Below are 16,209 nucleotides of genomic sequence, written 5' to 3'. Positions count from 1 at the left end.
GAAAATACATATATCATGCTGGCAAACCAGGCTTGAAGAAAGGCATCTGTTGCCAGTGTACTCTGATCCGGCTTTCAGCTGAAAAAACAAAGGCACACAAGTATGTTTTCCCCTCCCCTGCAGTTGCTGAAGTCAGAACAACTCCCAACATTTGAATTGTTAATCCTAGGCCCCACCTCCCGAAATTTTAGCTTAGGTGCACCCCTGGACATCACTGAGTCTCTTTAAGGCTGAAATATTGAAGGCCCACTCTGTGAGGCAGAGTTCTATTTTTATGAGAAACACAGACCTTTGGCAAGGTCCCTTCCTCAGAAGCAGCCACAACCGCTGTTGTCGCTGTGAGCGACAGAAGAGGAGACCTAAAGAGCATCCTTCATAAAAGAGATGTTTGCTAGTGGGGGGAGCACACGCGGATATGCAACGAACCCTGAACAAGTAGTCTGGTGGTAGGAATATGGCAACTACCAAACGAGCCGATGCAGCACTGCTCCATGCAAGCCCCCCACTACAATCATAATTGTTCTTTTATAAAGCGCTTAATGCTACCTCTTATATGTGAAATCAAATCAAGAGCATAAAAACAGATGAAAGAGCAATACGTATCTCTATAGGAAGCAGCAAGAAAAGAGTGATGTGAGAGCTGCAGAGATACTTATAGGAACAGACTGCACAGTAAAAGGAGAGGTGGATGAAGTACAAGAACCATGAATGATAGGAACAGTAGTTATTTTGTTTTTTTCTTGCTGCTATGAATATTAAAGACAATTATTCTGCATAGGAGGCTCAGTGTCATGCCTTAGAATTAGTCTATTGACACTTTAGGCATTCCCAGTAAAACATTCACTTTCTGTTCGTGGCAAGTAAACAATCAGTCTATTTGTGATAAATAAATTAGGAGGTTTCATGAATGAAATATTGACTGAATGTGTCTGGTCCACAGGCTACTTCTATGAACTCCTTGGATGGACACACTGAGCACATAGCTCTTGGCCTGCAGCCTCAGCAACATATTTGCTGGGACCTCTCTTAGGGTTCATACACACAAACTATGCTTATGAATAGAGGTCCTCCCTAACTTTGTGACTGTAAGAACTTTATTTTAGAACAAATACATTTGAGCATCCAATGAAGATTTCGGAATGTAAACCCACTACTGTACGTAAGTAGGTAATATCTAACTGATGGTTCTGAAATGGAGTTAGCAATTGTTGTGATCGGAATCTGATTTTTCTTAACACTGTGCTATACCCTAACAGTTCCCTTGTCTTATGCTGTATCCCTTGTCTCTTCAAAGTGCTCAGAAGCATGTGGTGGAGGGGCACAGGAGCGACTTGTCACCTGTCCAGAGTTTGGTCGCTGTGAAGAGAATATTCGACCAAACAACACAAGGCCATGCCACACACATCCGTGCACCAAATGGGTCGTCGGCTCTTGGGGACAGGTGAGACTCTAGATTCAAGGTATTTGTAATTTGTTTTTATTTAGTACCAGTCATATGCTAAAAGGGGTTTATTCAGAGTGCCGGAAGTGTGCTGTGTAAAATTAAGTGGATATAGTTTTCAGAGTAACATGCACAGGGTTACTGAACAAAAGTGTGTCTGTACAATATTTTTATATTGTTTCTTTTATCAATTTTATTGTTTTGGTTTAAAACAAGACCTTTACAAAATACAAAACAATCATTTCCAACAATTCCCATTATTTAATTACCATTGTATGCTTTGACCAAAAAAGGATATTAGTCCAAGGTTAAAACAGGAATAAAACAATATAGAATCTCAAATTAAAACGGGAACAAAACACAAAGGGCCTCATTAGGACCCAGGCGGATTTCGCGGTGCTAAATGCACCGCGAAGCACGGCGGAAAGCCGTCGATAGCGCCATGGGGGTTGGCGGATTTACCGCCCCATTCCGACCTCGGCGGAGCGGTAAATCCCCAATCCCCATTCTGCCCTTCCCCATTCCCATTCTTGCCCCATAGGGTATAATGGGAGTGGGGAAGGAGTTAATTACGCCACCGTAAAATACGGTGGCGTAATTAACAACGAGGTCCCGTAGCGCCATGGTTTTCTCCGCCTGGTAAAACCAGGCAGAGAAAACCTCCATGGCGCTAAGGGAACTCGTAGTACGGCGGACGGGTCCGCCGCGATTAGCGCTGGCGGAAACCCACTCCGCCTGGGTCCTAATGAGGCCCAAAGTCTCAGTACAATTAGCATAATAAACATCTTTTTTAAAAATCTCTCGATTGCAAGAATCAAAGAAATTGTTCTCCACCCTTACTGTGTCAGCACCCCCCCCCAACCCCCTGCTCCCCCCAGCATTCCTAGCCAGAATATGTCCACCTCAATCGAGGTCAGGTTTTTCACAAAATTACAAAAGGTTTCTATACATTGGGGCATTAGTGCCGGACATTCTAGCAAAGTTGCTTTAAATCCTCCTTCCCTAATATCCTTGCAGAATCTACAATACACCAATTCAATCGGATAGTTATTTCCAATAGATAAAATGTCATTAATTCCTGAAACATTGAAGCGAAATCGCATACAATTATTTTGATATTCGTAATTCTAACATTTTAGCACATGTGTTTCTGCAACCCCAGCTCTTTTATGAATTTTACTCAGTTGAGAGTACAAGTTATATTTCCCCATGGCTTCTCATGTAGTAATCCAATAATTCAATACCATTGCCCGTTTAACTCTTACAAGATCTGTGACCAGAATGTCCTTTGTAAGATCTAAGGTGTTCAATTGTTCAACATAGTGATTTCCAAACTCTCTACCCACAGAGCTGGGCTTAACCACTTCATTACCTACATAGGCATACAAAGGGTGTCATCCTGTACATAAAAACTTTAGTAAAAGGGACAGATGTTTCCATATGACTCTGCTTCTTAGTGATTGATCCCAAGTTCATGTTGTATGGCTACTAACGGTACACACTTAGAAAGAAAGTACAAGAATTTTTTACAAACTAAAGATTCATAGGAGTCACGCTCATCTACCAGCCATATGGGACGTTCCTCCAAACTATAGAGTAATTTCGGCACCACTTTTCCACTATAAAATGTTATTAGTGGGGCTAGTGGACATTTCCCAAATCGCTTATTTAGACTCCTCATCCGTGCCACCAATAAACAGGCTTTCTTTTTAATATCTCCCTCTAAAAGATTTTACTAGGATTAGCCACAATTGGAATCCCCAAGTACACCATACTACTTTTTGCAAACTCAAGGCACTCCTTATCACCATACCATGCAAATGCAGTTTTCTTATCCCTTTGACAAAATGTCATAATATTTGTTTTAGATCAGTTGATTTTTTATTTATTCTATCTAGTGAACCTTTCTAAGACTTGTAACATTCGTTGTAGTCCAATTGCCATTCTATCTAGGAGAATAAAACTATCACACCTTGATTTCCTCCACTCTTGGGACTATAAAGGTAGCTTTCACCAAAGGGTCAACCACATCAGCGACATACAGATTAAAAAGCCATGAAGCCAATACACATCTCGGCCACAGACCTGACCTGGTCTCAACCCTCCTGGACATGTCTCCTGCATTATTTAAACAAATCTGAATGGATGTTTCCGAGTGTAAATAGATTAATATAGTAAACAAGCAATTTGGCAATCCCCACTTTTGCAGTTAGGCCACAGACGCTTTCTGTCAACTAAATCAAAGGCAGAACTCTGTTCCAGTGAGGTTGCATAGATAGGTCTTGCGTTTTCAGACCAGACCAGGTCCTGCAAACATTTAATTTAAAAAACGTTGCAGTCTGTCCCCATATGCCTTCTAAAACCGGTTGTAAATATTTAAAACCCCATTATCCTTTTCCCAACCTTTTACTTTTTCCAAAATAATAACAGTGAATATTTTACAATCCAAATCGATTAAATATTGGGTCAGAAATGTGTAGGAGAGTTCCTGTTAACCTTTTTAAAAATTGGGATGACAAATGCATTTTACCATGTGTCAGGGCTTTCTCTTGTGTGTATAATATCCTTAAATAACATATAGAGGCTACTAACCCACATCTCTGGGTATTGTTTAAAGACCTTATTAGACAGATAGTTTGGTCCTGATGCACAGGACCCTCTGCTCCTCCTAATTATTCTCTCAATATCCTCTATAGTAAAATCCAAAGTCCAAAACACCTCCACACTTCCAATATCAAACGGACTCCATTACCTTCATCCCTCCTGTATAGCTCAGTAAAAAGTCACACCCATGTTTCCTCAGGGATTGGGTTAGTCTGTACCTCTTATTGTCTATTTTCTCCCCCATTTACAAGCTCCCAGAAATGCACATCCTTCCTCCCCACTATGATATCCAGCATCATCTCCCCCTCCTGCTGCATGAGCTGATACCTGTGGGGTTTTAAGCCAATTGCAGAGTCTCTGTCTTTCCCATTTGATAGAGGTACACCTAGTTATGGCATCAAGTCCACTGAACTTGATTTTTCCTATCTGCTTTCTAGAGGCCTTTTCCCGTTCCTGTACTTCCTTATCATACCTATGAGTATGGTGACTTTGCCCCCCATCTCTTTCCACCCACTGCATTAAGGTGGTAGTCGTACTTTGATATGTATTAAATATGTCCTTTATCGAGGCCTCTACAGACATTAAGGATTTTTTCATACCCAATGCCATTTTGAATCGCAATAATACTTCCTCCAGACAGACACCCTCGAGTCCCTTGGAGGGCAGACTGGAACCCTATTTGTTACCCATCAAATACAGGGGGAAAAACCTACCATATATCTTGGAGAAAGAGGAGAGTATAAGTTCTCAAATATATGCATAAGTCTTGATTGTTCACTAATTTACCATAATCACGTACATTCCACGAAATGCCTCTCAACCCATCCCTCATACTAAAGCTGCTGCTTCATTTCTTTCAGCAGGTTAATCGATTCCTTCAGAGTCAGAGCCATCCACCTCCAATCATTTATATTATTGGCGCTAAATCTTTTCTCCCACTCTCCCAACCCCTCTAAGCCTATAATAGCTTGATTACTGGGTTTTCCACTCTCTTTCTTATTATCCTCGCAGCCTTACATTCTTACACCATTCCCTACCAGAGTATCCTTTCCTGGATCTGCATAAGAAGATAAGTCTTATCCTAGTTGACACACAGTATCAGCCCCTTTAAGAAGAATTTTATGTACTATTCTTGACAGAATATCTAACCTTACACGATCATTTCTACCTCGCTCAATGAACTCCACAAGCTCCATATATACAAGTCTAAAATTAGGAATTTCATGGAAATGGCACAATACCCTGGACCTATTTAAGATCCCTGGTCCACCTCTTTCAGAAAGATATTCTAACAACAATTTAGAGGTTCTTTGCCTAGACACTCATTCCGCATCCTCATACTTCTTCAATAACAATCGTGTGGCCAGATTCATATGCACCCCCCCACTTACCTCCAATACACCAGCTGTCCTTGGATACCACTTTTCTGACATTCCACCTCCCTAAAATGTACCTTTCTCGCTGGGGGATCAGATTCATTTACTTTTTTGGGAACATATCTTACAACTGCCTCCCACTCCACAAATCCAAGTTATAGTCAAACATTTTCCCAATTCCACCCTCAATCCCCACACCTTTTTCTGTCAGTCTCTCGATTTTAGGCGCAACCAGCAATGTGGCCGTAATATGTAGCGTATTTCCCAATGTCTTATATAACTGTATATTGCCCACTGTCAAGGTTGAAACATTAGTCTCCTGCATCTCTTCATTTTGCAACAGATCTTCCCTTCGTTCCTTTGTCCTATTAACCCTCCCGGCCAGCTGGTTTTTCCATGACTGGGGTTTACCTTGTCGTTGTGCTCGATCGTTCGCATACATTTCCTGGATGTTTTCGCCACACAAGATTTTTCCTTTATTCTTGTTTTTACTGCCTTTTCCCTTCTTACTAGAAGACTTTTCTGCAGGTTTACCTGTTGTACTAGAATTCCCCTTCTGGGCTTTTTACCTGCTCATCTCCTTCTGCAGTACATGCCACATCTGTTCTGGCATGCTCGCTTTGCAGTCCCTTCGTGGTCTTTGTCTGCTCATTTCTTGTCGGAATATTTCCCACATTCATTCTGGTGGGTGCTTTTTGAGAAATGACTTTATCTGCATCCAGCCTCCAAAGCTTTTCCAAATTCCCCATTCGCGTGTAGATATTATTTAAGTGCTCTGATGGTCCTTTAAGTTCCCTTGCATACTAGCACCATAGTGGAGAACACTTCATGAAAGTCGAACCAGGAGGGCGCTTTCTCCACTCCGGTATCCACACAAGTGGCACGGGAGTTATATTCCATCTGGCTTAAATAAGACTCTTCTACCACTGTGCCATATTTGGAGAGGCCCTATCCTGAGAAGATCAGTGGTATATTTGGAATTGAGGAACTAAAAGGTGGTAAATAATTGTCTCTATTCCTTTTATTATCCTCTTCCATGTCACAATTCTACTGCCCCATAATCTGCTTTTCAATGGTGGCCGGTAAGTCCCACAGGTCACTCTCTTGAGATTGCACCATCTCTTCACCATTTTTAGAAAAGGACAAGAAATGATCAGCTATTCATGTTCTCAGCTTTTTCTTCATCTTCCTGCTAACGGTTGAGAATCACCAATTTGTATAGGGACAAAAGTGGGAGGGGCGTACCCATAGAGAGACTTAGCCTGTCTCTTTTATTAGTGAAGATTAGAGGCGCTGCCGTAATGTCCACCATAGGGTTCCCAGTGGGTACATTCCTGTGCTGCCTATTCCTTAGATAGTACATATGTAATGTAATGTTCAGTTATTGGAGCACAAGTAAAGAAGGGCTCCCAGTCACAAAGTGGGTGCAAAGTTGTGTAAATATGTTCACCCTCCAGCTGCCCCCCCAGCATCTTTTTGCAGTTGACTGCCAGTGACTGCTCCAAACTCAGCTGCAAACTCTGCAGCGCTCCACGCTCGCACTGTGGCTTTTTGTAGGTTGACTCCTGCTTTGCAACAGGTATGCCAGTAATAGCAAGGGAAACAAGCCCAGTGTAATTGCCAGTGACTCTGCGTCGCTCCGCGCTCTCTCTCAGGTTTTGTAGGTTGACTCCTCCTTTCCAGCAGATATGCCATCAATAGCAAGGGAAAAAAGACCCACGTGACTGTCGGTGACTGCTGCAAACTCTTTCGTGTGAACAAAGTTGTGCTAATTTTAAGCTATGATTTTCAGCTGATTACAGTATTTTGGAAAGTATGTCACTGTCAAGCCTGTATGACTAGGAACTACTTGTGAAATGGTAACAAAACAATGCTGACTTAACATTGGTGTTCACCTGTCAGAGGCTGCAGGACTGCTCATGTCTGTGGGGTTTGCACGGCAAAGCAGCAGGGTGCAGGGGCAACACCCTCACTGGTGGCACTAGGTCCCTAACATAAAGGCAGAAGATGTTCACCTTTGATGGAAAGAGATGCATCAAAGTATTAATTGTGCAAATTAATTGTGCTGGTACAGAATCTTTCTAAAGATTTCTGTGTTGTGTATAGAATCACCAAAGGTCCCCATGTTAGTGGGATACCATATGTTCTTGTTGCTTTTAAGTGCATTGGCGAAGTTTTCAACTCTCTCAGGATAACTGAAATGTACATTTAAGAAAACTGAAAAAAACCGCAAAGAGCTGTATTGAGCTTTCTTTTACACAGAGCGCTAGGACTGAAATTAGAGGTCACACATCAAAACAATGCAATGTGAGGCACAAAAATTTAATGAGTACTCCACGGTTACTATTTGACCCCGGGCAGAGTTCAAATTAAAATAAATGCATCTCTCCGTCTTTACTGTACAGGATGTTCTGCAGAACCTGCTTGTTTATGGATTTTAAAAGTACACCAAGCAAGCATTCAAACACATCGTTCAACCTCCCAAAGATGTCTTGGGAGCTGATAACAACCGCACCACACTCTCTCTGCATCACACTCTCTCACTCTCTCTCGTCTCTATCAGCCACTCACTCTCTCTGCATTATCCACTCTCCTCAACACATTATCTCACTCTGGTCCTCTCTTGGCTGGACTACTGCAACAGCCTCTTCCTGAATCTCCCCCTTTTCTCCCCACGCCCACTTCAGCTAATCCAGAATAGAGCTGCAAGACTTACTCTTGACCTCAAGCCCAGGGACCATATCTCTCCAGCCCTAAAATCTCTCCACTGGCTCCCAGTGGTCATGAGGAACAATTCAAGGCCCTTTGCAACATCCACAAGGCTGTCTGGGACCACACTATCACCAACTTTCCCTCCCCAAATACCTCCCTGCTAGAGTCCTCCGCTCCTCTAACTCCAACTATCTGCTTGTCAAACGCTTCTCCAAGCAGAGAGTGGGGGGCAGGTCTCTCTCTTTGGCTGGGGCCTCTCTTTGGAACAGCTTCCCTGCCCCTCTCAGACTTGAACCGGTCCTCCTTCAGTTCTGGAAACTTCTCCAAACTCTGCTTTTCTCTACCTCCTTCCCTCTCTCCCTTCCGTGCTAATCACCCCACTGCTGCTGAGACTGGTGGCCGGGTCCTTCATGAATCTCACAGGTTACCAGGCCCTCTACCCAATCAGCAACAGCACCCCCCCTCCCGCTCAGCACTGACCTTGTGGGCCCCCTGCCTGGCGGCTGTGCATCACACCCTTGGGATTCCTCCACCGTAGCACTTAGCCAGTGGCCTCCTCCCATGGCTCCCCTCAGCACTTTCCTCCTGGGCTCCCATCAGCACTTTTCCATACCTTGCACCCTCCCCCTTTCCCCACCCTATCTCCTGCACTTCTCTTCACTGCACTTGCACTTCTGAATGTCACAAGGCCTAGTAGGACCACAAATGTATACTCACATTTTTTTGCCACTGTTAATTACTCCCCTTGCTCCCTCCCCACTTTATCTTGCGGTGCCTGGAAACAACATTTTGTTGTATAGATGCCTAACAAATGCTCAATAAACATATAAATACTTTTTTGTACAAATCATTGTTCCATCTCAATATAGTGAGCTTGTCATTGTGAATGTTAGCCTAGATGACACACTGGTGTGCGCCATTTCGCTGTGACAAAAAACAAATGCGCCTAATTTGCATAATCAAACTACCTTTAAAAAATCATTTTCTGACCATCTAATTGAAGATTTTCAGCTGAACGTGTCAACACCTAAATGAGCTCTCTAAGAGGTCCGGTTCCAGAGATACAAGCATTATAAACAATTCAATGTAAATATAAATGGCATTTTTGTTCATACAAAAAGATTGCATTACAATTGTAGATTTTCCAGACTATAAAAATGGTAATTTTCTATTGATTCAGGGCTGGAAATCTTCTCTTGTTGATTCGGGCCTGGCTCATATGGTATGTATGGCTCAGGGTCTGGCTGATGATAAAAGCCTTACTTCTGCCTCGCCTTGAGAGATTTGCAGACCTGTAGTCATGTCAAGTGTTACATTCTTTCATTCAGGAAGACCTGTGAGATGGCGTTAATCGAGTGATACTTAGCAGAACCATTGATTCATCTGAATGTAACTTCTTTTTTAAAATGTTCACCCCAAACACACACAAGGGGCAAGTAATAAAACAGGACTCTTAAACCTTATAGCTGGTCTGGTTTGCTTTGCCTGTTTGCAGGATGAACCTTATCTGAAATGGCTAGGCTTCAAAGAGTTGATTAGCTTGGGAAAGGAAGATCTGTGCTCCCTTGCTTTATGCTGGGAGTTGGGAGTCTTTGTGAGTTGAAAGGATTCCTATATGTCAGAATTCAGAGCTGGCTTCATTTAAAGTTGGTTTTAGTCACAATTCAGCTTTTTAATGTGCCTACTTTTCATAAAACACCACAGTTCATATTGCATTAGCTTATCAAACTCCTATCAACAGTTCATATTCTTAACATCTGTAGGTTTACAAATCATGATGCTTTATTTCGGAAAATAGTACACCTTTTGCTTGCACGTGTGTGTTTTTTAAAAACTGCTGTGCGCAGGCTGCACCACCCCCCCCCCATCTTGTATCCTCAAGTTGGCATCTTTATTCAGTGGAGACCTCTCTACAAGGGACAGCGGCCTAATCCCCAGACAGGAATGAGATAAACCGAAATCAAGGGAAGAAGAAAGTGTGGGTTATCCGGGTGAGCTCAGAGGAGAGGAGGTGGACGACCAACAGACCAAGCAGCAGGAGGGAGGAAGTAGCGTCAGACTACGGAGAGATTTAGAGAAAATGTGAGGCATTGGCTAGTCAGTGAAAGCAGCATTGCTGTATGAGTGTGCTTGTTTGTGTAGCTAGTGTGGTTTGGAGACTTATTGCAAGGAGTGACTCTGAAGTGTTTGGTACTTGAGCGTAGGGAGGGGTTTGAGTAGTAGCAGTTGGAGGGTGGAGTGGTAGTATGAGGGAGTAGTAGAGTGGAGTGTGGAATAGTAGAGTTGAGTAGGCTGTAGTTGTGGAGCAGGAGGGAAAGTAGTGAAAGAAGTGAGTAAGTATTAACATCTAAGGGTGGAGGAGAGGGCCAGAAGAAGTGAGAGGTCTGAGGGACAGGAGAGTTAGCAGAAGGAGTGAGTAGAGTTCAAGGAGGAGAAGAGAATAACTAACAGGAGGGATAGGAAAGAGTGAGTGTGAAGGAAGAAGACCAAATCAAGCAGGTTGTCTGCAAGACACAAATTCCATATTCCTGGAGACTGCTAACTCCATGTGCTGTCTGCAAGCATTACACTCTGTAAGCTAGCTGCGGCTGACTTCCATTTTGGCCACGTCATGGGAAGCCATCAATTTGGCCACACCCTGTTGAGAGGTTTTTTTGTTTAGGCTTGGCTTGTGGACATTCCTTTAATTTTTAAATTAATTGTAAAGGTTTGTATTGCAAGTTCATGCAATACAAGTACAACAAGGCACATCAGAATGGGTTAGGGAGAGAAATGGGTGGTATATCGAGCAGGCAATAGAGTAACAGCAACAGACAGATTGTAGCGGAACGCGCTCTTCATCCCTCAGAGCCCATGCTGGTCCCAAAGAAGACGTACCTGCCTCAGCAAGCGAGCGGGATCGTTAGTTGGCGCATTTAGCTGATGCTTCAGCTGTGTGAGGAAATACTCTGTCCGGCCTGAGGATGGAGTGCAGAATTAAAGGGCGTAGTGGAGGTAAAATGTACCTACGAGGGAGGGGTGCCATTGGGGGTTAATGGGGCATAATGAAAACTGAAAAAGAGAGGAAGGGTGGGGGCCGTGCATCAGCAAGACAGTAGCGGAGAAAGTGTCCCTTTGGGCTGGTTTGCGAACCAAAGTTCCAGATCCTCTTCCAAATCCTGTCAAACCTGCTTGTGTCCTCGAGCTTGAAGGCAATTCATGTCCTCCTCCCTGTGAATTGTGCATTGGATATGCCCCACTCCTAGGACTGAGGGGACTGATGTGTAACACTTACTATTGTATGCATGCTCAGTGCTCTTAGCCCGTACTGTCAGACAATCTACCCTCCACCCACACAGCTCTGCCCTGGTCATACAATAGCTTCCACTCATGGGAGGAGCTGAAGGCTAGAAGAAGGGCTTCTAAATCCTTGCTTCCGACCGTTAGGCTGAATTGACTGCAGTGCCCGCTCTGATGCCACTCAGTAAAGGTCGTCCCGTTCATGTGACTCAATTGGCTAAAGCAGTAAGGATTCAAACGTTATTTTGATGTTTTTCTTTGTTTTGCTTTCTCCAACGAGGGCCGCCTACTCACATTCGTAAGCAACTCGCTCGAATTCCCTCTTGATGAACATGGTGCTGCTATTTCTTTGTTGCTAGAAATCAGTGTGTGCCTTTCAGCCTTGAATTATGGGTGAAAGCAAAGTACAATGTTCTTGTTTTTACCCTTAGGATTTCTAAACGTCCTTATTTCTTTTACTTAATACAAAAAAAGTTCTGCCTGTTGGTTGGAGAGAAAAAAAATCCCATCCTATGAACCTGGGGAAATATGCCTCTGTGAAACCATTTTACTGGCACACATAACTTCCTTCTTGGGCCTGCTCTACACATTTGCATATGCACCGTGGGCAAATGCCTATTGGAAACAGTGCACACTGGCCTCTGCTACTAACTTTGCAATCACATATCACAGCGCAAGACACATATACCAATGTTATCCAGCGACCGAGCACAATTCTCAAGCAACCAATGTACGTAGAACCACTGCAATGTCACATTTCATAGCACACGAGACCGCTGCTGCGCACATAGTAAACTGTGTACAATCACATCTCACACCGCCGGAGGCATGTTTGCCATTTGTAATTGGTTGAGAGTGCCAACTCTTATACCAAAAAAGACAAGTTCCCGTGCACAGTTTGAGTTTAACCCATGGACAATGCTAACTGTTTTAGTTGTGCCAAAGGAGTTCCACACCCCCAACTCACAATCGATGTATTGGTTACCTTCGCGCAATGGCATCTCGTATAAAATATGGGACAGGTCCCACGTGCCTCCTAATTAATATCTTACGGTTGCATAATATACCGAACGAAAGTCGTCAACCTGCACATATGAACTTAGAACAACTGCGCAATTCCCATCCAACGAGGCAGGGACGCCCCTCTTTACAAGCTGTTCGGATGTCATGGAACGACCCTCAACTTTAGACTGAAAAAGATTCAAACACGAAATAAGTTCTGGCTTGGGTCTGTAGGACGGCCTTCGGGTTTAGGGAAAGTCTTCTCTCCAACACAAAAGGCCTCACTTATTTAACAGCGTTCCTGTTCCAAATCCAGAAAATGTGACCTGATCCACGTTCACTTATTAACGGAGTTCACCAGAGCGGAGCAGGTTTTATGGCGGGTGCTCAGGTGCTGTCATGTCTCAAAATTCAGCAGGCATTTGTTGCAGATTGACATACTGCCATCTACTGGTTGGATCAGGAACTATATGTGTTTTTCTTTAAAAGTTGTAACGTTGTGTATTTCCACTGGGATTGGCCTGTAACGTAAATCATATGTCCACCGGCGCTCGTAATATTTTTATAATGTGTTTTCTGCTGTCGCTTTTGGTTCAGTCCTGCAGTCTGTAAAAGGCTTTTACGTCTTCCATTGACGTTACGCGCTGATGCAAATTAGCCTCTTAGAGACTGGAAAATGCACATGACTTGATTAGCATAGTTTGGGAAATACTGTCCGTCACTTTAGGACGACACTACACTTTTCTTGGATTGGTAAGGCTCTGATTGTCGTTTAAAACAAATACTGCGAGTCTGGAAAATTTAGGACTGGATTACTGATATCCAGATATATTTTTTAATTTAGAGTGGGTGATGTATGCAGGGGCGGCGCTAGGATTTGCGGGGCCAAGTGCAGTAAATTAAGTGTGGGCCCCTTAATTTGCATGTGATAACATCACAGGAAGTGACATCACAAGATAATGCCACTACCTATGTGGGCAGCAGCGAAAACATGGTAATCAGAGAGAATTTCAACATAACTACACTAGAAAAGTATAAAAGGTGCCCACCTTTTAAGCCCAACAATTTATAATGAAATATTCCAAAGAAAACAAAATCCAAACATGGGATGTGCGCTTTAATGGCACTTGTATGTGTTCTTGTGGGCAAGCGTCTGCATTGGAAACATGACAACCTGGTGTGAAATCCTAGTAGCTGAACACTTGAACAAGCACATTTTTTTTTAATGCTGGCCTCAAAAACACAGAACCAGGGTTGCGTCTACCCATTGAAAAAAGTGGGCGGATGCTGTCCACCCACATGTATCGACTTGTGCCCTGAAAATCATTACAGGGCCAGAACCAGAGAAAATATCCCCTCCAGTCTCCAGGATGACAACCTCACTCGTCACATCCTTGGTAAATATTCATGGCTCACTTGCAGGCTTCTTATATAATGTGAGGAAAATGTTACATTTTACTTCAACGCTTTTTGGCTTGTGAAATTTAAACACGTGGAAATAGGCAAATAGCTGAAACGGTTTTGTGCAATATGTTTAATTGTGCTGGAGGAAGGGACAGATAGTAGGCAGCTAATTGCTGCTTTGCATGTGCTTTCAAAATAAAAATGCCCCTTTATAGTTCTTAAAACAACAATGGTCTCTTAAATAGGCCAACAGAACAGAAGACGCTCAGGGCTGGGAGGGGTTTAAACAATTCCTGATGAAAAATCTGATGGAGAGCACATGAACTATGAAGTTGGCATCCTGCAATACCCGCGGATGTAACCACTTCTTGGGCCAAAACGACTCGCTAAACTTACTCTGCGGGTATAATGTTCTATTTTTGCAGGAGACATGGTTAACCAAGCCCATACAGTTAGAGGGATACATGGTACCAGGGGTTGGCAGAAATGGGCACCTCGGGCCGCCCGTATGGCGGCCTACTTATTGGTGTAAGGGAAAACCTACTGGTGGAGACCCCCGGCGCTATTAGCGCCGGATCGCAGGTTTGGCGGAAAGGTTATTGCCTGTTCTCCATTGGGCCCATTCGGGAATTCCTCATTCCCCATTGGGCCCAATGGGGGAAAATTTGTGCTATTACCGCCGGCGGATTTCCCGCCGGTGGGAAACGCGCCGAAAATTGGCAAATTTGCCACAGATTTCCCCCCAGCTCATAGCTGGGGGGAAATCCGCCAAGGTCATGAACTGGCGGACCCTTAAATGTGGCGGTTATAGCGCTACTGCCGCATTTAAGGCTTACCGCCAGACTCGTGATGAGGCCCAGTGTCTTGGCTATTGAGGTGGAGGTGGGAAAAGGGAAACCTTGTTTAACCATGTTTCTTGTCGACATATATGTGCCCTCCTCCAACACCCCCGGTCTTGCCGACCTGCAATCCACGTCTGTAACAATTGATACAGTATGTTTTGACTGGTTTACCACAAAGGTAAATTATCTTGTAATAATTGGAGGTGATCTAAATGCACACTGTAGAGATGCAGGCAGATGTGGGGGGGGTTCAAGTCAGTGCCCCCTGTGAGTGTGATCAAGGGTAGGGGGGACGCTAAGGTGGAAAAGTGGGTAGCGTTCCTTCATGAATGGAGACTCACCATGCTAAATGGCAGAACTGTGGGGGATTGCCTGGGAAATTGTATCGGGTCCATGAAAAATAAAACATCGACCCTAGATTACCTTTTTGTAAGTGATGTGTGTGCAGAGAGAGTGGGGACCCTGCAGGTCAAGAGTACACCGTACAGCAACCACTCGGACCTTGAATATGGGTACATGTGGTTCGAGGCAAACTGCTGGAGGTGGGGTGAATGTAAACCACAGTAAAAACCGGTTAGGTTGGTCCCAAAAGAACATCGATAGGGCCACGAGGGCTACCCTACCGCTCTACAGGCATGAGCTACAAGATTTCACCAGGAACAGTGTTCCTGAAATGAGTGATCGTTTGAGTGCGTTGGTCACTGAGTCTGGATCTGTGGGTACTACGAGAGTGGTAGTACACAAATATAAACACAAAAACCTATATGACAAAGGAGTACAAGAGTAGAAACAGGAATTACATAGCACCATCAGACAAATACAGAAGTCTGGTGACCCATTTGAAACCATGGAATATCTCACAAAAAAATGCAAAAATACATCTAAGAAAGGGTTAGCAAGAAGGAGAGCACACAAAAAGATCATCCAGTGGCAGCAAATGTTAGTGGTTCTATGCAACAAAAAAATAGAGGCATCTGGCAACAACTGGTGAAAGTAAGGGGAGACCTAGTAAACCCAGTCCCGGCTTCAGCATGGACAGAGTACCTAGACTGCCTGGTATGATATGATATGATAGGTTATTTACAACATGCTTAATACCCAGAGGTTTCTAAGCGCGGTCCCGGGGATCAAACCTGTGGTGCTCTGTGTCGTCTTGCTTCAAAGGTGAACACATTGCCCCTGAGCTATCCTCCCAAGACTTAATGAGTTTATCTGTGCACTGTGCAGCTCCCCTGTCCGTCTCTCCCACTCTACCACCACTCGCATGGTGCTCTCTATATCCCCATCTATTCTAACTGCTACTCTATCACCTATCTTATCCCTCTCGCTCAGCGTGGAAGAAAAAAGCTTTTAAAAGCTCTCCTGGCCTCTAAACCAGGCTTACCTATTGCTGACAACTATGTCAAGGCCACTTCCAGGCAGACTATCACTGACATCCTCTTTTCTGTCCCATCCCCTGACCTTTGGACTCCCCACATGGTCTCTCCCCTCTCCCCTTTCGCCTCTTCACCCATAAATGGTGGCACTAGAAGGGAAGTACTCTTGGCAT

At 43.9% G+C, this 16,209-nt stretch overlaps 1 protein-coding gene across 1 annotated transcript in view; it reads left to right on the top strand.

The window, feature by feature from the left end:
* ADAMTS7 (ADAM metallopeptidase with thrombospondin type 1 motif 7) overlaps positions 1–16,209 on the top strand; it is a 752,931-nt gene that overhangs the window by 660,457 nt on the left and 76,265 nt on the right. The window contains exon 22 of the mRNA XM_069624204.1: positions 1,295–1,441. Within this exon, the coding sequence (XP_069480305.1) occupies positions 1,295–1,441 (147 nt within the window). The remainder of the gene's footprint in view (positions 1–1,294; positions 1,442–16,209) is intronic.

The sequence above is a fragment of the Ambystoma mexicanum genome, chromosome 11 (assembly GCF_040938575.1).
Source record: "Ambystoma mexicanum isolate Mex_15411 chromosome 11, UKY_AmexF1_1, whole genome shotgun sequence".
Classification (NCBI taxonomy): domain Eukaryota; kingdom Metazoa; phylum Chordata; class Amphibia; order Caudata; family Ambystomatidae; genus Ambystoma; species Ambystoma mexicanum.
Note: the sequence above shows the minus strand (reverse complement) of the source record. Positions and strands in the feature narration are given on the sequence as shown.